Raw genomic sequence first — 25,811 nt, forward strand, 5'->3', positions numbered from 1 at the left:
TACTGAGCGGCTGGATTCCATGAAGCAGGGCAGCGGAATGGAGGGAGCTGTGTAGGGTGAGGTTGGGCAGAGGGGGTAAAAGGGGAAGGGAAGATACAGAGTAAGTGAAATCCTCACAAGTCTGCGGCCAATGTCTGGGCTGTACCTGCATAGGATGAGATCTGTAAGACTTAACAAAGAGCAGCTGCTAGGAAGGTGACACTGGAAGAGAAAAACCAGAGGTCAAGGAGACACAATTCCAGCTGAGCCAGTGGTGGAAGATACTTTGTTCACCTCCCCAGGCCCTTACCTGACCATAAAAGCCTTACCTTAAAGAAAAGAATTATACTTGGAATTATAACCTAGGCCTATCCTGCCCTAACAAAGCCTAAAACCAAACCTTCGTAAGATCTTTCAAGAAACAGAGTTTAGAAGTTGAGCCCAACCATGTTAGAGGCTTGGGAAGTATCTTGGGCTTTCCACAGATCATCCCTGACAAAAGTGTAAAACTAAGCTTACACAACATCAAGGTAACCAGTAAGTAATTTAACTGCCTGCTCAAACAATCAACAGTCAGCAAAGGAAGATAAAAGAATACAGTTTCTATAATGTATCATCCATAATGTCCAAATCTCAATAAAAACTCAACAGGCATTCAAGAAACAGGAAAGTATGACTCAAAGTAAAGACATACTCAACAGAAACTGACACTAAGATGGTCCAGATGTTCTATTTAGCAAAGACTTTAAGTGGGCTGTTATATATTTATTCAAAATTTAAATGAAAACAGGTTCTTATGAGTGAACTGATAGGAAATCTCAGCAGATAAAAACCATAAACTTACAGATACAAGAGGCTCAGTGAACCACACACACAATAAATAGAATAAAATATATACCTAAAAAATCATGGTCACATGGTAAATCCAAAGAAAAGAGAAAATCTTGAAAGCAGCCAGAGAACCACCAAACAACATTCAGGGAAGAACAATATAAATGATGGCATTAAAAACAAAAAAAAAGTCCAGAATTCAAAGTTAATGACAGCTTTTACATGTTGAAAGAAAAAAACATCAATCCAGAATTCTATAGCCAGTGCAAATGTCCTTCTAAACTGAGGATTTTCCAATGAACAGGAGCTGAGAGTATTCATTGCCAGCAGACCTACTTAACAAGAAATGCTAAAGGATATTCTTCAGGACAAAGGAACATGGTAAGAGATGGCAACTCATATACCAGAAGAAATAAAGAGAAACAGAATGATAATAAATGGGTAAATATGAAAGACTGGGCTTTTGTTTTCCCTTCTCATAATTTCCTTTAAAAAACACTATAAGGCAAATTTCATAATGTCTGTAAGAATAAATGATACGAAATTAGTACAAAGGATGAGGATTCGATAAATTGAATTATTCTTTTGTAAGGTTACTGTATTTGTGAAGTGAGAAATAGTACAATGCTTTAAGTAGACTTTAAGTTAAAGCTGCATATCATTAGCCTTAACACAAGCACTAAAATTAATAAAGAGGTATAGCTTAAAATGCCAGAAGTGGATGTAAAATGAAATACCAAAAAAAGTTTTAAGTTAAAAGATGGCAGGAAAGAAACAGAACAAAGCACAAGAGAAAAATAAGCAACAAAAAGTAAATGACACTTAAACTTAACCATATCAATAATTACATTAAATGTAACAGGATTAAACATTCCAATTAAAAGAGCAAGGGCCTCCAATGAAAAGACAGAGCAAGGGGCCCTCGATTATTTATGCAACTTAAAACTGTTTCTATGAAAATATACACATATAATTGATAATATCTACATTTAGACAGCTCTATTACCTCTTTTTCCCCTATATCTAAATTAATAAATATTTTGCTGAGTGGATGAAATGTCTTAATCTATGTCAAATATAGATGTTCCTTGACTTATGATAGGATTACGTCCCAATAAACCTGTAAGTTGAAAATATCTTAAGTCAAAAATGCATTTAACACGCCTAACTTACTGAACATCATAGCTTCTTCTAGCCTACCTTAAATGTGTTCAGAACACTTACAGTGGTCTAGAGTTGGGCAAAGTCACCTCATTGCCACTGCTCAGCATCATGAGAGAGTATTGTACTACATATCGCTAGCCTGGGAAAAAAATCAAAATTCAAAACTGAATGTACAGTTTCTACTGAATAAGTATTGCTCTCGCATCATCAAAAAGTGAAAAATTGTTAAGCTGAACCATCATTAATCAGAAACCATCTGTACTGTGCTAGGCTCCTGGAACTCAATGAATAAAGCAAAGACGCCTACCCTCATGAAGTTTACATTCTAATGGGAAGAACTGTAAAATAAACTGTAAATTGTAGACTGTTTAGAAAGTGATAAGTGCTATATAAAAAAGAAAAACAGCAGGAAAACAAGGACTGGGAGTAAAGAGGCATATTTCAACTTTACTACAGTGATCAGAGGTCTCATTGACAAAGTTACATTTAAACAGATTTGATGGATATACGGAAGTTAGCAATGCAAACAAGTAGAGCAAGAAAATTCAAGGTAGAAAAGAAAAAACAGGGATGCAGGCAACAGCATCCCTGGAATGTTTTAGAAACTGCAAGAAAGCCAGTATAGTTGTAGCAAAGTGAGGGGGATAGTAGTAGTAGATGAAATGCACATGTATAAGCCCAGATAAGGTATCTGACTTTTACTCTGATGGATCTGGAGAGCGACTGCAAGTTTTAAGCAGGCAAGTGACACAGTCTGACTTGAAATTCACTCTAGTAGTTGCATTAAGAGTAAACTGAAGGAGGGCAATATTAGAAGCATGGAGGTGATTTAAGAGACTATTGTAGTAACCCAGGCAAGAAGCAATGGTGGCTAAGACCAGGCCAGACGCAATGGAGCTTACAGCAAAGAGGTAGTAAGAAGTTGTGGGATTGGGGAACTTATTTTGAAGGTAGAATCAAAAAAAGTGTTCTGATAACTTTGGGTAGGAGAAAACAATGGAGTCAAGGATGATGCCAAGATATCTGGCCTATGCAAGAGAAAAACATGCAATGGCCAGAAATTGAGATGGAGCAAGGCTGCCAGTGAAAAAGGTTTGGAGAAGGTGATCAGTTCCATTTTAAATATATTTGAGAAAGCAGACATTCAATCAGAGATGTTACATTTTGTAGAATAGACAAATCTGAAAGTACGGAACACTGAGAAATACAAATTTGGACATCATCAGCATATAGATGGTATTTAAAAGCCCTAAGATTGTAGCTGTAGATAATGGAGAAAGGCCTGGCACATCCAACATTAGGAGATCTGGGAAAATGAGCAAATGAAACTGAGAAGAAGTCATCAGTGTAGTAGGAGGAAAACTCAAAGAATGTGGTCTCCTGAGCCAAGTAAATAAAATGTATTAAGGGAATGATCAACCATGTCAAATGTTGGTGATATATATGGTATTAAGATGATGACCGAGAAATGACCTTTAGATTTAGTAATGCAATGGTTACTGGTGACCTTGAAAAGAACAATGTTGGTAGAATGCTGACAGTCAAGTGTGTATATATTTAAGAGCAAATTGGAAAGGAGAAATTCGAGACCATAATTATAAGCAATCCTTTTAAAAGATTTTGCTGCAAGGAGAAATAGAGACAGCTGTTGGCAGGGAAAATGGGTTAAGGAGAATGTTTTGTGTTTTCTTGTTTTTAAAGATGGAAGAAAAAAATAACAGAATACTGAATAACTGCTGAAGACTGAAAGAATTATTTTGGCAGAGAAGACCAAACTGCTGAAGCAATGATGGAATCTAAGTGTCTACGTGGAGAAATTGGCTTTATAGAGAAAGACAGTTCAACTAAGGTAACAGACAGAAAGGTAGAAATGTGGGTGCAGGTGCCTGGGAGGTTGAATAGATGTGGTAGGGAGAGTCGGCAGAAGTTCTTTGATTGCTTCAAAAGTTCTCAGTGAGATAAAACGTAATGTCAGTATCTGGGAGTGAGGATGGAGGATGAAATTGTTGGTGTTTAAGACAGGAAACGGTGTGAATACACAGTACGCTGCCAGACATCAGTACCATCTACTTTAGGTAAGTGGTCATGAACTGGGATGAGACCAGCAGGTAACATTATGTAATTGTACTCCTGTGATATTCAGGTGCATGAGAATTAATAAAAAGGAAGTTGGGTTTAATCAGGACTGTGGTTTTGCCAAGAGAGTTCAACCAAGTGGGATATGGAAGTCAAGGCTAAATACGAGAGAAAGTGAAAACGATTAGCCGTGAAATTAAACTGGAAAAGGGTTAAGTGAGAAAAGAGGAATGAGGTAAAGAGAAAGGTTGTACAAGTATGATCAATGGGTTAAAATTAAAGTTACTGTGTGGTGAATAATTGTGGAAGTCTGGTACTAAGCAGAGTGAGCTGGAATGACACATGTGGTCACAGAAAGGAATGCTTGAAACTTAATTAATTACTGGAAATGGCAAAGTCTAGTGTATGATCATGGGCGTGAGTGGCAATGTAAAGGATACAAGCCATAGGAGGAAGTTCAAAGAACACAAAGACCAGGGTGTCTGAAGGGTCAAATCTGTGTACATTAAAATTGCCAGGAATTAAGACAATAGTTGCATACCACAGATTACCAGAGTTAGTAACTAAACTCTTTAAGAAATGAAATGGAATGGAATGCCCCAAGGGTTTTTATATGACACCAACAATAAGGATATGAGTAACGACATGAGATTAAAATTTGGAGATTTTCAGAAAGAGGAAGAATAGTCTGAAAAACAGCAAATAGAAAATCTACGTCACACCTCCAGGCTACATAGGATATCAAAGAAAAACCAGCCACCAGGTAAGAGAGGTGCAGGGGAAGCAGTGTCCTAGAGTTCTGTTTCCGTTACAGCAAAGGCCGTACAGAAAAGGATCAAAGATGAGGCTGAGGATACAGCAATCCTGCTGATGACAAACCACAAATCCCAGAGAACAAAATGGCAGAGACAGACAGAACTGTCACATACAGAGCCTTATGGGAATTAAAAGTATGGCGGATGAAGGGGCGACCTGGGAGTGTGGGGCTTTTCTTGGGTGACAAATAGAGATAAAAAGCATAATAGTATTAGCCCTAGTAGATTTAAAGCAGATAATGATGGAGCGGGTACAAAGGTTAGTGGTAAAGCGGGTGGGGCCTGTGGCAGCCTCTTTTAATGTGTTAACAAGAGAAGAAATTCTAGTTCCAGCCAGTCAACCACATCCTCCCCCCAGATAAGAAGAGTCAGAATGTGTGGCCTTAGTACGTGCAGATTTACTCGTGACCTTCATTTCAGAAGCAAACTCACCCCAAATATGTAGGTTCTCTCTTGCCCCATGCTGACAATTAATGGAGTTAAGATGTTCTGAGAAGGTGGCCTGACTGTGAGGACCCTCTCCACCTGGCATGACGGGGACAGTTCTAGGGGATGCCATCTACAATGATAGGTCTAAAGAGCTTCATCAGTTTTAGACAGTTACAAATTCAACACTTACACTACCACCTTTCCTACTTCTCCTATCACACCCAATCTAATTTTATCATAAAATAGTCAGTGTTTACATTACTGTAAGATCTCAAATTTAATATGGCCAAAACTTAACTACCAATTCCCTAACAAACCACATCTTCCATGGTCTTCCAACTTCTGTAAATTCAATTCTATCCTTCCAGTTACTCTTAGTAACATGAAAACCAGAAATGTTGGGATTATCGATACCTATCTCATACAATCCAGAAATCAGTACATCCATATATTACAACTTCAAGTAATAAATCCAAATTAAAAATATATAATTTGATCACATCTTACTATCTCCAACGTTAGCACTCTAGTCTAAGCCACTGTTACTTCTTGCCTGAATTAGTGAAAACAGCCTAGTTAATCTCCCGAGTCTGTCCTTGCCTCCCTTTAATCTCTCACCACAGCTAATATGATCCCTTTCAAACAATTATCAGTAAAATCACTCCACTGGCTCAGACTCGAGTGTCTTATTCAGAGTAAAAGCCAACATTCTTAAATGGCCTACAAAGCACTAAATAATTTGGCCCTTTCTGCCCATCCGACCTCATCTGACACCAAATTTCCTATTGTTCCTTCCACTTAGACCATACAGTTCCTCGAAGATGTCAAGTATGCTATTATCGCTGGCCCTTTGCACTTGCTTTAATCTCTACCTAAAACATGCTCCCCCTTGCCAAATTTAAGCAGGGCTTGCTCCCATTCTTCCATCAGTCTCTATTCAAATCCCATCTTATCACTGAAGCCTTTTGAAATAAAAACCTACACCTCCACATGCTCACATGCCCTGTCCCAGTTTCCCAGCTTGCTTTTCCTCTATGACAATTATCATCTGACATATTTACTCTTTGTAAATTCACATGTCCTTGGGGACAATGACTTGCTCTGATCACTGAAATATACCACACCTGGGCTCAGGAGGCATGCAACTACCTGTTGAATAAACGACCATGGAAATACGGTCCAATGATAAGCCAAGGAATACAATAATTTCTTATAGAACTATTGTTTTTTGGAATTAATAAATGCCCTTTGTTCTCATTTGCTTCATTTTCAATGTACCGATCCCTAATATTTCTCATGTTCCATCAGATATGTAAAAAGCCTGTCAATATTATTTTTCAAATCATCTACTGTAACAAATTTAACAGAAGTGGTTTCATTTTTGTCCTAGAGACAGCCTTCATAGGGTCCTCAGTCCTCATGCTTCAGTCTAAACTGGCTACTGCACAGCTGTCACTCGGCATTCCCAGCCCCCTCTTGGTTCACTAACATTTTCGTGGATCACATTCTCTAACTCTCCAGAAACAGGTGCATGGAGAGGCAGTTTCTGCACCCTTGCACGCTGAAAAATTTCTACATCTTACTCTCACACTGATTAATAGTTCAGCTATAGAATTCTAAGATGAAAATCTTTCCCTCTCACCCCCCAAATTTGAAGTCACTGTTCCAGCATCTTCTATATCCTGGTATCGCTATTTTTAAAGATCCTATCTAAAGTCCCATTTTACTGCAGGCCACCTATTTCTGTTCTTTGGAAACTTTGTTGATCCTGCATTTTCAACCATAACGTACTGTCATTTTATGATAATATACACCTTCATATGGGTCTTTTTTACAAGTAGTGTACTGGGTGGGCACTAAATGGGTCATTTCAGACTGGCAACTCTAGGTTCTTAGGTGAATTTCTTATATTATTTATTTGATAATTTCTTTTCTTTTTCTGTAATTCATACTGGTTGTCTGTTGGATCTCGTTATTTTATCTTTTAATTTTCTCTTTTTGCTCTATTTTCTAGGAGACTAACTGAAACTTACCTACCAAACCTATTTTCTTATTTCAGCTATCATACTTCCAAGAGTGTTTTCTTATTTTAATTCCTTCTTTTTCAGAGATTCTGTCATTCTTTTGTAACCAATAATAGCTTGTCATATCTTTCAGGATGTCATAATTTTGTTTGACTTTACATTTCTTTTTGTTCCTATATTACCTTTGCCTCAGTGTACCTTGGTCTCTTTCGTGTGGGTGGCCGTGTCAATTAGAAATGTGTACGGCTGCACTAACTAACGTGACTCATAGAACAAGACCAAACACAGCTGATGGTATTAGTTCAACAGTTCACCAACGTCAGAGCTAGGATCTCTGAGATGATCCTGGCTTTACCTCATGAGCGTATACTAACACCACAGTTCCAGATGTCACACCAAATTCAAGGAAGGAAAAAGCCAGAAAAAGGCCGACACCGTAACATTTGTCCCTTTTATCAGGAAGGCAAAAGCTTTCTGAAAGCTACCCACAAAGCAGAATTCCGCTTACATTTTATGGGCACAAACTGTGTATCAGAGCTACCCTAAGCCAGAAATACTGAGAAAGGAAATACTTAGCTTTTCCAGTCTCTATATTTAACACCAGACAAGAAAGGTGGGAGTCGAGAATTCTCAACATATCTCACAATGTATGGTACATGACAGTGGTTCTTCACAAATGTCAGATGATCCCTCTATCCATTCATATTTAAATATATTTAAAAACTGCTTAGAATCATGTGAAAGAGAGCAGAATTTATAAACTGGTGGGCTTCCCTTTAAGGCAATCTTTTAAATTAGAAATGAACCCCAAATTTAGAGGCCTCTTCTGATCATTCCCTTTTTCCAGAGAGTGAAAGGCCTCTAATTCCAGAAAGGGGGATAGAGAGAAATAGTGAAATGAAAAAGTGTCACTACTGGCAAAACGGAAGCAAGTCGGGAAGTAAAGGTCCCAAATTTAGTGTGCAGATTTATACGTAATTTCGCCGATTTCAACCAAGTCCCTCATCCCCACCCTCTATCTAGACCTAATATCCCCAAGTCCAGAGCCTTTGATTTTATTTATTCAAAGAATAAGCCCATCTTTTGTGATACCTATTACTTCCAGATCCTGAGCCATAATACGTTTCTAGGAAATAAATCAAGTGGCTTCCTTTATATCTCATTTGCATGCCCATGAGTTGTGGTCCATTCAACTCAACTAGGTCAATTGTCAGATCCACTAAATATTCAATCTATTTCCCTGCTTTTGAAAAATTAACTGAAATCTCCATTGGTGTCTTTTCTCTCATTCTTGGTCTTTGCAAGTCTGTACTTTTTTTTTATTCATTTACTGTGAATAGAATTATTAGAGGGAGGACGGAAAACCCCATGGTTTAACTAGAAACCATGTAATGCACAAAATTTCACTTCTATAGCTGCTTTCCTTTTTGCGAACTCACAAAACCATAAAGAAAATCAAAGACTTCAGTAAGTGCTTAAAAAAGGGAAAAACATGTGCAGATCACAATTTTAATAATAATAAACTGCTTTTGAGTACTTACTGTGTTAAGCACTTTATAGGTACAATTCTCATTAAATCCTCATCAAGTTGATACAACTTTGAAAAGTTGGTACATTTTCTTCATTTAAAAGATACATACATACAGAGTTCACCTTTACTGCTACACTATATAGCAATGATCTCTTAAGGGGAGAACCCAAAAATACAATTATAGACCTCTATTAAGAAAAAATGATTACGGAATCAGGCTAAATTTTAATCAGAGGAAAATGCACATATTTTTGATAAACTAAAGCGTCAATATAAGAATCTGAGAAAAGTACAACAAAATCGAACTAAAGAAAATAAAAATAAAAGAGAAGTGTAAGAATTAGAACACTTAAAAAGACAGAATACATGACTTCAAGAACTGGATCAAAAATGACCAATAAAAGATTAAAATCTATGGTCATGCTAATTAAGAATAAAGAAAAAAACTCAGCTATACTACATTACAAACTAGAAAAAGAGGCAACCACAGACTTTTCCAAAATCTTAATCCTGTTTAATTCTAGTCAAGAATGTTTTTAAAATCTCACCTAAAAAGACAAGTTTCTAAGAAAAATATCACAATTGACTCAAGAAGAGGTAAGAAGTCCAACCCAATCAATAAGCATGGCAGAAATTAAGCCCCTTGAAGAACTAACCCTAAAAATAGTCGGGCCGGCCCGGTGGCTCAGGCAGTTAGAACTCCATGCTCCTAACTCCAAAGGCTGCTGGTTTGATTCCCACATGGGCCAGCGGGCTCTCAACCACAAGGTTGTCAGTTCAACTACTCGAGTCCCGCAAGGGATGGTGGGCTGCACCCCCTGCAACTAAGATTGAACACGGCACCTTGAGCTGAGCTGCGGCTGAGCTCCCAGGTGGCTCAGTTGGTTGGAGCGCATCCTCTCAACCACAAAGTTGCCAGTTCCATTCCTTGACTCCCGCAAGGGATGGTGGGCTGTGCCCCCTGCAACTAGCAACGGCAACTGGACCTGGAGCTGAGCTGCGCCCTCCACAACTAAGACTGAAAGGACGACAACTTGAAGCTGAACGGCACCCTCCACAACTAAGATTGAAAGGACAACAACTTGACTTGGAAAAAAAAGTCCTGGAAGTACACACTGTTCCCCAATAAAGTCCTGTTCCCCTTCCCCAATTAAAAAAAAAAGAACTGCACCTCTAATAAAGTATTACTTCTAAAAAATAAAGAAAAAATAGCCTTAAGTCCATACAGGGAAAAGGGAGGGAAAAGGCATGGGAAAGATGGAACAGAAAGTGTCAGTGAAGATAGATAACACACAGAAGTGAACAGGTTTTAAGGTTTAATTGTTCTCCTGACAGATAAGAAAGGTGTTCTGTTAAGTAAACAAATAACATTTGTAAAGATAGAGTAATTTAAAACACAGGGTTTCCTACTACAAAAGTGCAAGTAGGAGATAACAGATCATGTAATAAAGAGTTTAGTAGGCAATAACATCATGTAATAAAGAGTTTAAAATCTGGCCTTTGCCCTGTTGTTAGGAGGGCATTTCTAAGCCTGAGAAAATGATCTTTGTTTATCTGGGACATTGGGCCACATGCTAATGCGATGATTTATAGTAGAGGCTTTGGGTCACAGGGTATCAGCTCAACCTCAGGAGCTGGAGACAGGCCAGTCACATGGACAGTGAACCGTATCTACATGACAAAGCCCCAACAAATATTCTGAACATCAAAGATCACGTGCGCCTCCTAGGCTGACAATAGTCCATGTATACTGTCACGGATCATTTGCTGGGAGAAGTTAACTACATCCAGAATTCCACTGAGAAAGCTCTACATCTGGGACTCTCCGAGGCTCTGCCCCATGCGTCTTTCCCTTGGATGGTTATCATCTGTATCCTTTCCCCATAATAAATGTAACCATCAGTCGTTAACAGCTTTCAATGAGTTCTAGCAAATTATCAAACCTGAGTGCAGTCTTGGGAAATCCTGAACTTGCAACTGATGTCACAAGTGAGGGTTGTTTTGGGACCCCCAAATTCTGCACTTGGTGTCAGAAGTGAGGGGGGACTTGTGGATTGCTCCCTAACTTCACAGTTGGTGTCAGCAGTGTGGTTCACTAGAATGACTGCGATTCATTGAAACACATGGCTTGGGAAGAGGAAGACGGCAGGGACGGGCGTTTATGAACCTTTGATTCCTGACTACCTAGTCACCCATGCTATGTAACTGCAGCTGCAGTTACTACAGGCAATGGAATTTAGAAATGGCAGACCCAACTCCTTAGGATAAATAAGGAAATGCAAACTAATAAGAACCAAGCTAATGATACAATCCCTTGGTTATTGTTATCCATAGTAGCTCAATGAAGAGTGTGTTGGGACAGATCTTAACACTTGGCGAAGCTCAGATTTCAGCCGTCTGACACAGCCAGCAGCCTGAGGGCCACTCCAAAGGGAAAAATTATGTTGAGAAAACAGACAGCACCTCTACAACCTGTGGTCGGTCACAAGAAGGCAGGTAGTCCAGGCTGAGGAACAACTAAACTAATGAAACCAGAAAGTACAGTGTGAAGGGTGTGTCTCATTTTGTGGACTGACACTGTCTGCTTCCTGAAGAAAAACCTTCACTAAAACGTTGTGAGGGTGACTACTTAAGGGCAGTGTCATTGGTTTTGGATGCTACGGAACAGAAGAGCGATGTCTGAGCTGATGCAGGACCCACAGCTCACTACCGTACAACCGCAGATAGTTCAACAAAATCCAGAGCCCTGGCAGGTCATTCCCGAGAGCACAGCTAGCCTGGTGGACTGGATAAAAGCCCCTGTAAAGTCTGTTTACCCTACCACAGGTGACTGGCCTTCTCTGACGAATGCCAAGTGGAACTCCCCAGATAAAGCAGCTGGTATGCTTCTCATGCAAGCAATGCTGACTCGGCATCATAAAGATCGGGACATTCATCTATACCGACTATGCTTCCCACTTAGGTCACAGTAACTACTGTGATTGAGGGGGACCCTTTTACATGGGTCCTCCCCTGTAAGCTTACTGCTGCAAAGTCTAGCAACAGTCCCAGAAGCCTTATCAGATTTATTATCTCAGCTGCCCTTTATGGGCTTCACAAACACTAAGAAAATTAGAGTGGCTCATGAGAAAACAGGGAAAGACAAAGGGGAAAGTCATGGATTTACCCAGGCAGGATGGAAATCTTAAGATGGCTACTGAACAATGGGACGAATAAAGCAGATGTTGACAGGGTTGACAACGGTCTTCATGCAGCACTGCTGAAGGCTGGGTGGACCAATGGGAGTCACTGCTTCTCCCCAGTAATAAAGGGCCCTAAACAATACTACTATACTGGAAATTTAAAAAGCTGAAGGCAAAGATGACCATGAGAAACCTGACCTTGAAATGCCTGGAGTGACTGTCCTATGGGTTAATCAAATTGAAGAGTAGAGAGAGGCAGGGTCTTCCGGCTCTACCCCCAGCTGGAGAACCAAGCAATATGCCCTTGTGTGGGTCAGAGAGCCAGGGGCTGGATAAGAAACACTTCTGGGACTCCTTGACAGGGGAGCCCGATGCACTATGACTGTAATACATGACGAAGTCCAGTGGGTGCTAAGGTCAAATTGGGAGGAGAGGCAATGGTTGACAGGATTAAGGTGAAAGTTTGGGCGAAAACTGGAATATCTGAACCGACCTTATGAGAAGTGTTTACATCCCCTTGACATGAATATATTATTGGGATGGATATTACGTCTGACTGGTATTGTAAAACAGAAAGCATGTAAGTTCACCTAAGGCCAATCTTGATCAGACACGCTAATGGGAACTACTAGAACTGCCTGAACCCACAGAAGTTGTTAATTTGAGACAGTATAGGATATCTGGTGGACAAAAAGAGACTACCACGTTAATAACAGATTAGAAGCTGGAGTGCTGGTACCAATACATTCTCTGTACAAGAACCCTGTGTAGCCTGTGAAAAAAGCAGATGGCTCATCAAGACTAACAGACTATTAATGCTTGAGTAAAGCAGTGCCACCACAGCATCAGCAGTGCCTGATATGGCTTCAACAGTACAAAAAAACACATAGCAGGCTACAGGAGAGTGGTGCTCAGAGATAGAACCTGCTCATGGTTTTTTTCTCTGTCTCAGTCTCAAAAAAGAGCCAACAGCAATTTTCCTTCACATGGAAGGATCCCAATTTACATTTCCTGCATTGCCATAGGTGTATTTCAATTCAGCTTACTGGTATAATTTGGTTAGAAGGGACCGAGACTTGATGCAGGTCCTGAATATAATAATACACTATACTGACAATATCGCGATAATATCAGAAACTAAAGACGAAGACAGGACTGACTTAAATGCAATGGTGAGCACATGACCATCATAGGCTATTGATAAATCCAGTAAAGGCCCAAGAGAATCCCAAACTGGTGAAACTCTTAGGAATAACCTAGGCAGGAACCACCCTTGACATTCCAAGGTGAAGAAAAATAAACTGCTTTTGCCACCTACCACTAGAACTAAACAAGAAGCCCAATATTTGGTTGGTATGTTTGAATTATGAAAAACACGTACTTTACATCTGATATTATTAGTATCAATCAATAGAACCCCCCAAAAGGCTGTATTTGAATGGGGGTCTGAACATGAAGGCAGGCCACGTCTGAACTGTAATCTGTCTCTGGATGCTTTTGGGCCTCTATGAGCCACACTCAGACATTACTTTGGAAGTACCAGCAACATGGATTATGCAGACTGGATTATGCAGACTGAAGTTTACGGCAACAGCCTGTGAGTGCCACTCAGCAGCGACCACTGGGATTTGGACCAGAAAGTTTCTGGACACTGTGGTAAAATATATGCCATTTAAGAGAAAGTTACTGGCTTACCGCTACGTATTGAGACCGACTCTATGACTGAAGAACATAAAATAACCCTGATACCTAAAATACGCACAACGTCTGGGGTGACGGAAGGCAGGAGTGCAGTAGGAAATAGAAATGGTGGGTGCAAGACATGCAACCAGGAGGATGCAAAGAGGCATTTATGGGCAGGTGGCTAGCCTCTTTTCCCCTAAGTATGTCTTTGGAACCACCCACGGAGCTGCTGAACCCGATAATGGCACATGTGGTGCCCTATGAACAGGTCTCTGTGAACCAACAAAGAGCTGCTTGGTTAAGAGCTACAGGTGAAGGGACAGCACTCTGTTCGGAAGGTTACCACCCTAACTGAACAAGGTGAAAGCAAATCATATCAATGAGCTGAACTGCATGCTGTTGTCCTCTGATACTGGTTTTTACTGAACTCTGCAGTTGGTGTCAGAAGTGAGGGTGGTCTTGTGGGCTGTTTCCTAACTTCAGATGATGAAGAGAAAGACTGGTAAGACTCAAAAACGTACACTATATTGAATACCTGAAACTCTGACTGTGGAGGACCACTGAAGGGTGTTTAAAGCAGGGTGAGGGGAAGGGGCAGCTAGACTTCAGCAAAATAAATCCTGGCAGCAATGTGGACAGAATGAATTTAAGAAGGAAACCTCAAAGCAGGGTAACCAGTTATAAATGTGTTATAGTAATATGTACCTAGGCTTTTAACTCCAGTGACGTGGGTTCTGCAACAGCCTATTCAGAAAAAACAAAGTGTGAACTAAAGAAAAGGGAGAAAACATTCAAGAAATAATTAGGACTTGGATGTAAGTGGTAAAACAAAAAATGGTGCAAGAAGGGGAAGGATCGTGGCTAAAATTTAAGGGGGGAGGTTGAAGATATTCTTTCATGAGAAAAAGATGCCATCTTTCATTTTGTTTCTCACCATCAATTTAAAAAGCCATAAGAAATCTAGGATTTCTCAAAGATCTGACTGCAGCTTTGAGAAAGGTAATCTAATGTCTTATTGAGATTATTATAAGACAATCAATGGTAAGATCTGGCCCTGAGGTGAGGGCATCCACAAGATTCGTGACCTCAAATAAAACATTAACCAACTTTCAGGTAAGATGAAACATTCTAGAACAAATTATAAGGATACATAAATTTAAAGTAGCATTCCCAAACAAATGTTCTCTAGAACAGTGAGAACTGCCTTGAAAAAGAACAAAGAGCATTACCTTTATGTGGTCAAATTTGAGAGATTCCATATACTGTATTTTATATACCATGTGGGACAAAATGAGTATATGAGCTAAAATAGATCTGGAGTCTGACGTCCTATGTTCAAATCCTGACACTGCCACTTACAGCGAGACCACAGATTACTAAAGCTTTCTGTGAGTAGACTCCCTCTCCTTTAAAAGAGTCGTGATGCCAGTACCAACAATTCATGGGTAGTTGGTATGAATCAAACAAACATTGCAGCATTCAGAAAACTGCCTGGCATTAACTATGGATGAAATAATTGTTAGAAATTAGAATTAATGTATTCCCTCTTTAAGAGAATTCTAAATAAATGCCAATGAATCTAACAAATTAAAAGCTCTAAGACATCTTACAGTTAAGTGTGGTTAATCCAACTTAACCTACCCTTTTTTGGCAGGAGAGTCATAAAACCTATTTCCATCAATTCAGCAGAACTGTTGTAAGAAAAACACTTTAGAAAATATTGTATGGGTAGGCAAGCCCATCTTTTTAATTGCAATAAATTGAGGCCATAGAAACTGGGAGATTTACTAGAGGATTTTGTTATACAAATGACTAGAAATTCCAGTACATTTCCGGAACAGTTCAGACGTAACAGACAGGTGAATGCTAACAGTGAATAGTATTGAATTCTGAGGGAAAATTGGGTTGAAAAACTGAGCTATGTATTAGAGAATTAATAACTATGCTTACTCAGAGGCTTATAAATCCCTCGTTTTCCTGAAAATCATTTAACATGAAATTAGTATATTTATGCTTTAATATTTAAATGGGTATCAATCAGCCATTCCCATAAAAATATTACCTATTTAGATAACAGCCCATACACTAAATACCATAGTACACTTGAAAAAAAGTGTATTTCAACCAAAGGCAGAGCAAACAAAGAAATAACACATCTCCATTCTTGCAAACCCAAACCCATGTAATGATACATTTTTAACAAATATTCATATGACTATTATATATGATGTGGAAACTATCAAATTCATCAAAAACATATCTTGCTTTAAGAAATAAAATATACAAAACTGAGAATTAAAATGCTAACAAACAAAATTATGGAATAAATATTTGCTTTAGGAAGAATAATTTTATAAGAACTTTTTATAATATTTCTCGATAAGCAATTATGACTTCTGTACCTATGTTCTTTGTGTTCCAATAGCTGACAGTCTCTACATGTCAGTCTATCACATGTTTCACAGAAAAGTTTCAACTGTTCTTGTTTGTGTACAGGGCAGAAAACAGGGCGCTGACCAGACGCTCCAACAGACTCTGTAGTAAAATAAAACATATATTTTTAAACTAAACAAAATTTTTGTCTAACTTTCTAAATCTTATTGATACTGGTATCCAAAGCTTATAAAGAATATGTAGAAATGCTATAGGGGCAAAAGAGGGAGATTAACAGTAATCATTAAAGCTGCTTCTATCTTACCTGAGACATCTTCTTTCTTCCTGATCAAGTGATCTTTAGTGAATTTTACTCTTTGATGTGCTTCAATACATGTCTTACACAGCCACTCTCCACATTCTACACAAAAGCCAACTGCACTTGCATTGTCTTCACAACTAGTACATACCTAAAAGAGAAAATAAATACTAATCTACATTAAATTTACAAAATGTAGAGCCACAAAATAAAAAGGTGAAAACGTTCTAATTTGCTCTCAAACATACTAATACATTGTTACCTAGGATAAAATTATTTTGTTGTCCATTTATCTTCAGCGAAATCCTTTTCGTTCCAGATCAAGCATTCATGCGGGTAAAAATATAAGTCTCGGAACACAAAATCTATACAAAACTTGAATTTTTAAGTAATGACTTTTTGTCTCATTTAGCCAGGTCTGAGGGTGTAGAATAAAGATATCCTTTATTTTCAAGTTGAAAGATGGAACTATAGCAGAACGACCCTAATTTATGTAACAATCCAAACATGTCTTGCTCATAAGTTACATTTTGATATCAAGGTAGGAATATAAAGAAAAATCGAGAAGCATACCTGTTCGGATTTCTCATCAGAACTGCTAGGAGCTTCAGATGTATCTTTCACAAAATAATTATCCACAAGGTCTATCTGTCTGCATTCTTGGCGGCATACTGGACACCGTATTACACCAACTACAACATAAAATGACAACATTACGAAATAGTCTTCAGGAAAAAGTTAAGGAAATTGTGCATGATGCCCACATGGAAACTACTCATTCAATATGGCACCGACAAGCCCAAAGAAATGAGCATTAAGAGCTGAGTAAAACAATCCGCTGAGTTATTGCATTGGGGAAAAAGGATACCCTATTTAGGAAGAGAAAACAAACATTAATGTGAGGAAAAAAAATTAGTGCTTCTTTATTACAATACGTTGTCTGCTGAATAATGGCCCCAAAAGGTATCCAGGTCCTACTCCTTGGAAAACCTGTCAGTGTTGCTTTATACAGCAAAGGGGACTTTGCCGATATGATTAGATTAAAGCTCAAGACGGGAGTGCTGTCTGAGATTATTTGATGGGCCCTAAATGTTATCTTATAAGTAAGAGGGAGGCAGAGGAAGATTAGATTACAAAAGAGGAAAAGCAACTAATAATAAAAGCTTTGGAGACAGCGTCACAAGACAAGAAATACAGGTGGCCACATTAGCTGAAAAAGACAAGGAAAAAGATTCTCTTCTCAGAGCCAACCAAAGAGCCAGACACACTGACACTTTTACTCTAACCCAGTAAAACTTTAGCCTCCAGAACAGTAGGAGAGTAAAATGTGTTGTGTCAAGGCATGGAATTTATGGCAATTTTGTTACAGCAGCAATAGAAATACACAATCTCTCATCTTATCAATTCTGACTTGGTTCAGAACTACTTGAATTCATGCTAGTGTGGGAAGGAAGATCATCTGTGCCTTAACCTGCTAGTGTTCTGGCATCTATAAAAATAAATAAACTTGCTGAGGTAACATATGAAAGTTAAAGTTAAGAATGAAAACACAGCACCAGTCAACACAACAAACTGATTACTACGTGTCAGCCAAAAAATTGAGGCTATCGCAAAAATAACACAATCCTTGCTTTTAAGAAAGGGTTCAAGACTAGTACATAATTTTTACCTTTTATACCATGCACAACTACAGGAAGCACCACACACAGACTAACATGTTAACAAGTCCCCAAAAGTTGTGAGGACACAAGCGACAGAACCTTATATAGTAATTCCAATGGAAAATGAACTTAAATAAAATGTCATTCTAAAAGGTGGAATATCAGTCTCCCAGCAGACACAGATACATTCAAATCAAATTTATAATTATATATTTGAAAACAAAATACTGTTTTTATAATAAAAATGCGTACAAAGACTCTGGGTGGTGAACACACAGTGTGATTTATGGATGATGTGATACAGAATTGCACACCTGAAATCTATGTAATTTTACTAACAATTGTCACCCCAATAAATTAAAAAAAAAATGCGTACAAAGATATTGCTCAAAGGAAATACGTAAGAAAAAGTTTTCAAATCAAAGGAACAAACAGTAGGGTGAGGAGAATGGGGAAGAAGAATATAAATATTTTTACATTTGAGATGGCATAAGTTAAAAACCTTTCAAGAAACAGTACAACTACAAAGGAGATAAGTGTAAATAATTGTATGATATAAAAATATGTGAGCCACTAACTTCTTACAGTGAATCAGGTAAGTTTTCACCGAAGTGGTGACACTTAAATACAGTCTGGAAGAATTAACATCCATTTACTAGTATGCAAGAAAGGGTTTACTTGGCTGGCCTAACTTCCTCAAACCCTGCACAGTTCTAATGAAAGCTGTCTTCAATACTGGTTATTTGGCTCCTGGGAGATGACCTCTGAACTCCTAGAATATTATGCCTGATGAGTGTTTTTGTGTGCCTGAGGCCTTGGGCCACGCTGTCTGTATTCAGTTTGACCTCTGGGAGGTGTCTGGAATCCAAGTAGGTGGTGTCAGTTCTGTGAAGGCTGCAGCCCTACGTGACTGATCACCCTCAATAAAAACCCTAGACACAGAGGCTCAGGTGACCTTCCCTGGTTGGCAATACTCCTGCGTATTGCCATGCAGTTGCTGTGCAAGTCCGCTGAAAGGAGACACCTGGAAGCTTGTACCTGCTTCCTCCTGAACTTCACACCACACACCTTTTCTCTTTGTTAATTTTAATCTGTATCCTTTCACTGTAATAAAACACAACCATGGGTATAATAGTTTTTCTGAATTCTGTGAGCCCTTCCAGCCAATCATTAAGCCTAAGGGTGGTCTGGGGGACCCCCAAGTAAACTACGAAAGGAAAAAAACAGTATGCAAACCAAGAACAGCCTGTGCAAAGTTCACAAATGGAAACAATAAAAGGCTATAAAAAGATAAAAATGTAATTACACACACACACACACACACACGTATAAATTGAAGTTAATAAGAAAAGTCCAACATAAATTAAGGAATATTTTTGTTGAAGGAGCAAAAGATGGAGACATTCTGTTCTGAGCAAGAAAAAATATTCAATATTATAAAAGTATCCATTATTCCTATATAAATGAGAGATTTGATGTAAGCCACACCAGGTGTTTCGGATTTTTTTGAACTCAATAAACTGATTCTCAGATTCTTAAAATTTCTCCTTCAATCTGGCAAGCTAACATCACAGTTTATGGCAACACAAATTCATCTTTTTCTCATTCCAAACCCCCACTAAAATAACATTAAGGAATTTAGAAGATAAACACAATACCCAAAAAAGTTAAGGTGGAGGAAGAGGTATGGCACACAAATCAGTATTCAAGCAGTATCAAGAAATGGAGATACAAAAGGATGTCTGAACATTGCAGAAGAAACCCAACCCAGAGTACAAGTGGGGATACATTTGAGAAAGACTCTTTACTTGCCGTAAAGATTTTCACAGAAGCTTGGAATTCAGAAACCTGAGACACAAAGGAATAGTCAAATCTGTGGACATCAGCAAATCCCACTCCAGTGCTGACGACTCATGTCAGACGGATGACCCGGCAGCCAAGCTGTCTTACCACCATAACAAAAAGAGTTGTAGCTTCTTTAGGGATCTTTTTGCTATTCCTTTTTGTATTCTCAATTGATTTAAAAATTACACAAATGTGTGCTTTGAGAATGAGTGCCACTCCCCACTGACGTTTGAGTAAGCGTGTGCCCTTGCAATGAGTGCAGATCAGGTGAGTGTGATCTCTCAGTGCTACTTGTCATGGTGAGTTTTGATCATTATACAAAATTGATACCCAAGCTCCAAAGCCAAAGCTACTCACCAGTTTTATTCATGATGTCCCTAGAAGTGATTTCATTACTTCAAAGCTCAAGTTCTGAGAGATCCATTCATGCTTATTAGATAATATTGTAAATGCCAATTTACTAAAAGGTGTTATTATGGGGAAGGGCAGAGGTTGAGGGGAACTCTTTTTAAAAGGCCAAATTACACCAGTCTACAAACTAATTTACTCGGATCTCCGCAGTGTTATGTTAAGTGGAATTTAATTTCAGTAAATTGAATGGTGGACTTCCATTCAAGATGGACAACTAAGCAGATGTGGAAAGCACCTAACCCCCAACTCAAATACAGAAATGGTGAAGACATAACAAAGTGTAGTTTGAAAAATATATGTGAGTCTGCATCCAAGGCAGCAAAATTTTGAAGTGCCAAAAACAAAGAGGGAAGTCAAAGTCCAAATGGTGAGGCGCTGAAGTTAAGTGGCCACGGGAGTTAACAGTAGAAGTCTCGGGGACAGAAAGGAAGACAAAGGTTAAAAGGTGAGACTACACTTCCTCAATAGAGCCAAGGGCAGGCTTTAGGTGCCCTACCCCCTAAAATTCTTGCAATGCCTGGAGTCACCCACAAGAAGGCAGAATACCAAATAAGCTGCATCCATAGGTGCTGGAGCCAAAGTTTGTACCATCTGCTCAGTCCACAGATAGGCCAAGCCCAGAAACTAGTAAGAAGCTTGCTGGGGAGCTTCCCGGTTGGTCAATGTGTGGAGACTCACAGAGCCGCAAAGCACAGGCAGAGAGCACGGAATGCAAGCTCCGCGCCCCTGCCCATATACTCTGCCCTATGCTTCTCGGCCATCTGGTTGTTCCTGCGGTATAGCCTTTTAAAATGAACAGATAATTTACCCAGTTCTTGATGACCTAGGCGAAGTTCATACAGTAATGCCACCTCCAGCCCTGCACCTTCCTGTCTTGGCACCAGTTTTCCTGACATTTCAGAAACACTGAATGGAAAACGGGAAGTAAATCTATTATGAACCAGAAGGAACCCAAGGAAACCAGTCCATCATACTGATCATCTTCCCCAAAGAATCAAAGAGAAATAAAATATATTCATACAACTGAAAAGAAAATTATCAAGGTAGGAGGTGGATATGAAGAAACCACAAAGAATTTAGCACAGAGATAAGGAGAGATGGAAACTACAAACAAGAAGAAAGCTAAAGAACTGAGAAACTCCAGCATGCATCAAATAGAAGTTCTCCAAGTTCATGAAGGAAATGAGGCTATTTAAAGAGATGATGGATGAGAATTTCAGAACTGAAGAAATGAGCCCTCCAATTGCAATCCATGTCCTGAGCAGGATACTTACAAATAAATCAACACCTAAACATAACAAAGATGGAGTAAAAAACTTAGTAACTACCAGTTATAGAAGACAATCAAGACTAACAGCAGACCTCATGAGGAAAAAAAAAGGCCAATAACAAATATCTTCGAAGCTTTTAAAGAAAAAAGTTAATCTAGCAATCTACACCCTGATAAAACTATTATTCAAAAGTAAGAACAAATTAAAATTTCAGACATATAACAGTACTGTTTATCAAGAATTCATAAAGCATTAAGTTGAACCATATAAAGCTGCCAATGTTTGACCACTTTTCACTTGTAAGTATGGCAATTTTATATGGTTCGACCCAATATTTACTTGAAGAAAACAGAAAAATATTTAGAAGCGAAATGAAAAATAATTAGCAAAGGTATCAATAAAACATGTTGGTATCTAAATAGGCATGGGCTAAAAATAAATATATAGAGATATAAATATTAATTTGGGAGGTTAAAAACCATGAAATTAAAATATCAAACTACCATAATGTATTGTACTATAATTAAACTTCAGCTTTAAAAAAATCATTCTAATTACAATGTAAATGGAAAATTGAGATAAAATATCAATTAAAAATAAGATAAAACCTTGCCTTAACAAATTAAGTGAGGACCACAAAATTTAATCGCATAAAATAGACAGTCAAGTTGCTAGAAGGTGAAATAACCATGCAAGCTTTCTTGGCCAGCCAAACTAAGACTAAGGCAAACTAAGAATGCAGGCTGAAGCTGTTTTGTTCTAAGGATCACACTTTGAAAACTGTTCTAACATACTGGCAGTGATTCCAGGACTCTATTGCTTGGCGCCATTTTATCCATTTGACTCACAGAAACGGGCTCAAAAGACCACTGGGACACAGGGACTCTGTCACTCATGTCCCTTGCCTGATGTTTCCTAGCCCAACCTAGCTTTACCCTGCAGTTCTGCCCTTACCCCAGCAAGAATTTTAACCTGCTTGTTTAAGTATGAGACAATCATGATCAAATTATATCTAAATTTGCATTAATACAAGGTTTTACAGTAAGGTCAGTTAGTATTTATTGAGAAATTTACGTGTATTAATTCACTGAAATGTACATGCATTAGTCCTCACAACAGCACTGTAAAGTAGGTTCAACTACTATGCCCCCTTCAAAGGGGAGGAAATTGAGATTCAGAGAGCTCAGGTAACATTCTCAAGGTCATGTGACAATGGACATGGTAGGAGGAAGGGCCAAGATCTGAAAGCAGTATGTCTGAGTCTACAGCCCATGCGCTTCAAACCTACGCTAAACTAGGTCCTAATCATAAGGCTGGTCCAACAGTAACGAAATTAAGAGACAAAAGGCAGTCATGATAGAAATGCAGAGGATAAATTAGAGGCAGAGCCCAGTGACTTAATGACAACTGTATTATGATGGCGAGGCAGCAGGTACAGCGAGGGAAAAAATTTTAAATTCTAAATGATTCGCAAGTTTCTGGTGCGGATAATTCATGGATAATTACATAATGATTCAAAATGAGAGAAAAGTTAATTTTAGCCAGAACGTAGTAAGTTTTGTATAGCTTAGGTTTAACTAGCATAGTTCTGGAGCTGAACAGTGTGGGGAAAACCACCAGCGTATTAGTTCAGATACGAAGCACAGTTGCAACTAGTGCGGGAGAACAGGATCAAGGGCAGCATCCTCCGTACACCAATATTAATGGGTCAACAGGAAGAGGAGCAGTTCTAAGATTCAGGAAACAGATTTCGAACAGTTTTCAACGGCAAATCACAAGAAGTACATTTTACATCAAAAGCCAGTACACAAACACAGATGTATAACTGAAATAAATGAGAAACAGGGGTCAACTACTTTTTCCATTAACCACTGATGAATGACTTGTCATCACTATGCCAATTTACTTTTAGAACTACATACTATCCTTAAATGTCAGCTGACTCTTGGCATGACCTAGCAGTCTTTTTATTCAGCTCTAGCTTCTCTTTCTCATACCCTAGAGCAATCAGTCCAAACTTTAAATCATCAACTCCTCTCTCCTTTCACTTAGAAAATAATTATGAATGAAAAAATACAGATCCGTTTTCAGGTGAAAAGGGGAGAGAAGGGGAGTTGACACTTACGGCCTCTGATTACTTAAGTAGGAGGCCAGGTCAAGTGATGAGAGCGAGTCTTGTGAGCTGAGTGTTGAAAGTCTGAACTGACTAATTCAGGGAATGGGAGAGACTGGAAAGAATAAGCAAGAGCCCCGAGTTTGACAGGTATAACCATTCCGAAGGCAAATTCTTCCCTCTACCTTGCACCTATCTCCTGATCATCTCTATTCCTTCAGGTGTGCACACAATAATAAGCACCTAGGAAGCAGTACATATTTACTAAGAGGGAGGAAGGCAAAAGAACTAGATTCTGAAGTCACTGATCTTTTCTACAGAAATTTTATAGCAATGGAAGTGGCAGCAGAAAGAAGTTAGCATGAGTATAGGAGAGGTGAAGATGTGGTATGTTGAATATGTTGCCCATTCTTACAAAAAGGTTGGCAATGAAGAGAAGAAAAGAGACAATGACTTGCTAAGACAGGCAGAATAAAGAATACTGCTTTATGCCAGGAAAAACTGGAGATATAATAAATAACTGAAATAATTTATAAGCAAATTGGCTTCACTCCTACTAACTACCATATAGCAACATATATTTAAATTATGCTGGTTTAAGTATCTAGCAAATTTCCACGAGTGAATTTTTACCACTAAATATAAAAATGGCTTAAATTGAAGTCATAGTTATATATGGTCACTTATGTGTACATAGGAACATTTAACATCTGAACTGATTATCAAGCCAATATATTTAGGCTTCTTAATTTTTAAAGATACATCAGTCTTTAAATTAAAATTCAAAACCCTTGCATAATCAAAAAAATTAGGAGTAAGTTCATTACCAAACATATTCATCTAATGCCAAAACATGCAGCATTATCTGTAATGAGGTACCCGAGTTTTTTCATTAACAGAAGCTTGTATAAAAATAATATACTTTTTCATTGGTGATATGGGCAAATTATAGCCTGCTAGTGATTAAAAAAATTCAATTTTAAACAATAAAACAGTTCAGCCATCAATGTATTAAGAATGATTTTTATATTTTTGAAGGAAAAGGCTATAGAGATAGTATTTGGACCACAAAGGCCTAACGTGTTTACTATCTGGTCCTTTACAGGAAAAGGACTGAACATCTAGTTTAAATGAATGGCTTTTCACTAACCCAGGTAGGAATAATGCCATATAACCAGCAACCTCAACAATCCAAGTACTTCTTGAATTCAAGTGCTCAAATCCCAAATTACAGGAAGTCTGAGTCTTAGTGGGTGTGGTTCACAGGGCTTCAGTCTGCGCATGCACACATGTGCTTATGAGAAAACCTACTTGCAACAAGGCTTTCTTTTCCATCTTTTTATGAGGGAAGAAGGTATGGCCCTGAACAGGCCCAGGGGAGCCTGGAGCTGTGAGTATGGAGACCCGGATTCCACGGCTGCCTGGGTCCCCTGCATCTGCTTACTCACTGCCTCATGTAGGAGGCCTTGGGAATTCTGCACTGATAAGCTCAATCAGTAAGGCCCTGGCTCATGAGAACTGCTCCAACCCCAGCTGTACCAGCTGAGCAGGGAAAAGAGGGAGGATCTGCTACTTTGGCAGAAGGGATTTAATTTGAAAATGTATTCAGTACAGGGGAGCTGAAACAAAGTTTATCTTGTCTTCCATGGTCTACTGCTCCACCACTGACAATAACCACACAACTACCCCCAGACTTGACCCTGTAAAGAGAGCCATATTCATGAATAGACAAAGAACAAATGCATCCCATTTGAGGTGGTTCAGTAACTTGAGGGAGACCAAGGTGAACAATCAGAACCAGCTGGCTGGCTCCTACTGAGGCCGAACTAATGGAGGAAACAAAAGAGAACCTGAGTAATAAAAGGACCAAGAACTCGCAGGAAAATGCAATTAGAATCCACATCACAAATATAAGGAAAAGGGCTCTGCCAGAATAAACATGATCTCCACATTTTAAAAAATTGAAGACCTGAAAATAAGAAACAGCAACCCCTACGAAGCAAATTGATAGTTTGGAAGATCAAACTAAGAAACATACCTAAGACAAAACAAAAGGCTGAAAAAGAAAAGGACAAACGAATATATACCAATAAATGGGGGAAGG

At 38.7% G+C, this 25,811-nt stretch overlaps 1 protein-coding gene across 2 annotated transcripts in view; it reads right to left on the reverse strand.

Annotated features, from left to right (window-relative positions):
* Nucleotides 1–25,811, reverse strand: part of TRIM33 (tripartite motif containing 33) — a 103,136-nt gene that overhangs the window by 39,531 nt on the left and 37,794 nt on the right. For both annotated transcript variants that reach the window (XM_033092830.1, XM_033092829.1), the window contains exons 2-4: nt 16,980–17,098; nt 16,413–16,557; nt 16,117–16,249 (exon numbers count right to left, since the gene is read on the reverse strand). In XM_033092830.1, the coding sequence (XP_032948721.1) occupies nt 16,117–16,249; nt 16,413–16,557; nt 16,980–17,098 (397 nt within the window). The remainder of the gene's footprint in view (nt 1–16,116; nt 16,250–16,412; nt 16,558–16,979; nt 17,099–25,811) is intronic.

This window comes from Rhinolophus ferrumequinum, chromosome 22, assembly GCF_004115265.2.
Source record: "Rhinolophus ferrumequinum isolate MPI-CBG mRhiFer1 chromosome 22, mRhiFer1_v1.p, whole genome shotgun sequence".
NCBI lineage: Eukaryota > Metazoa > Chordata > Mammalia > Chiroptera > Rhinolophidae > Rhinolophus > Rhinolophus ferrumequinum.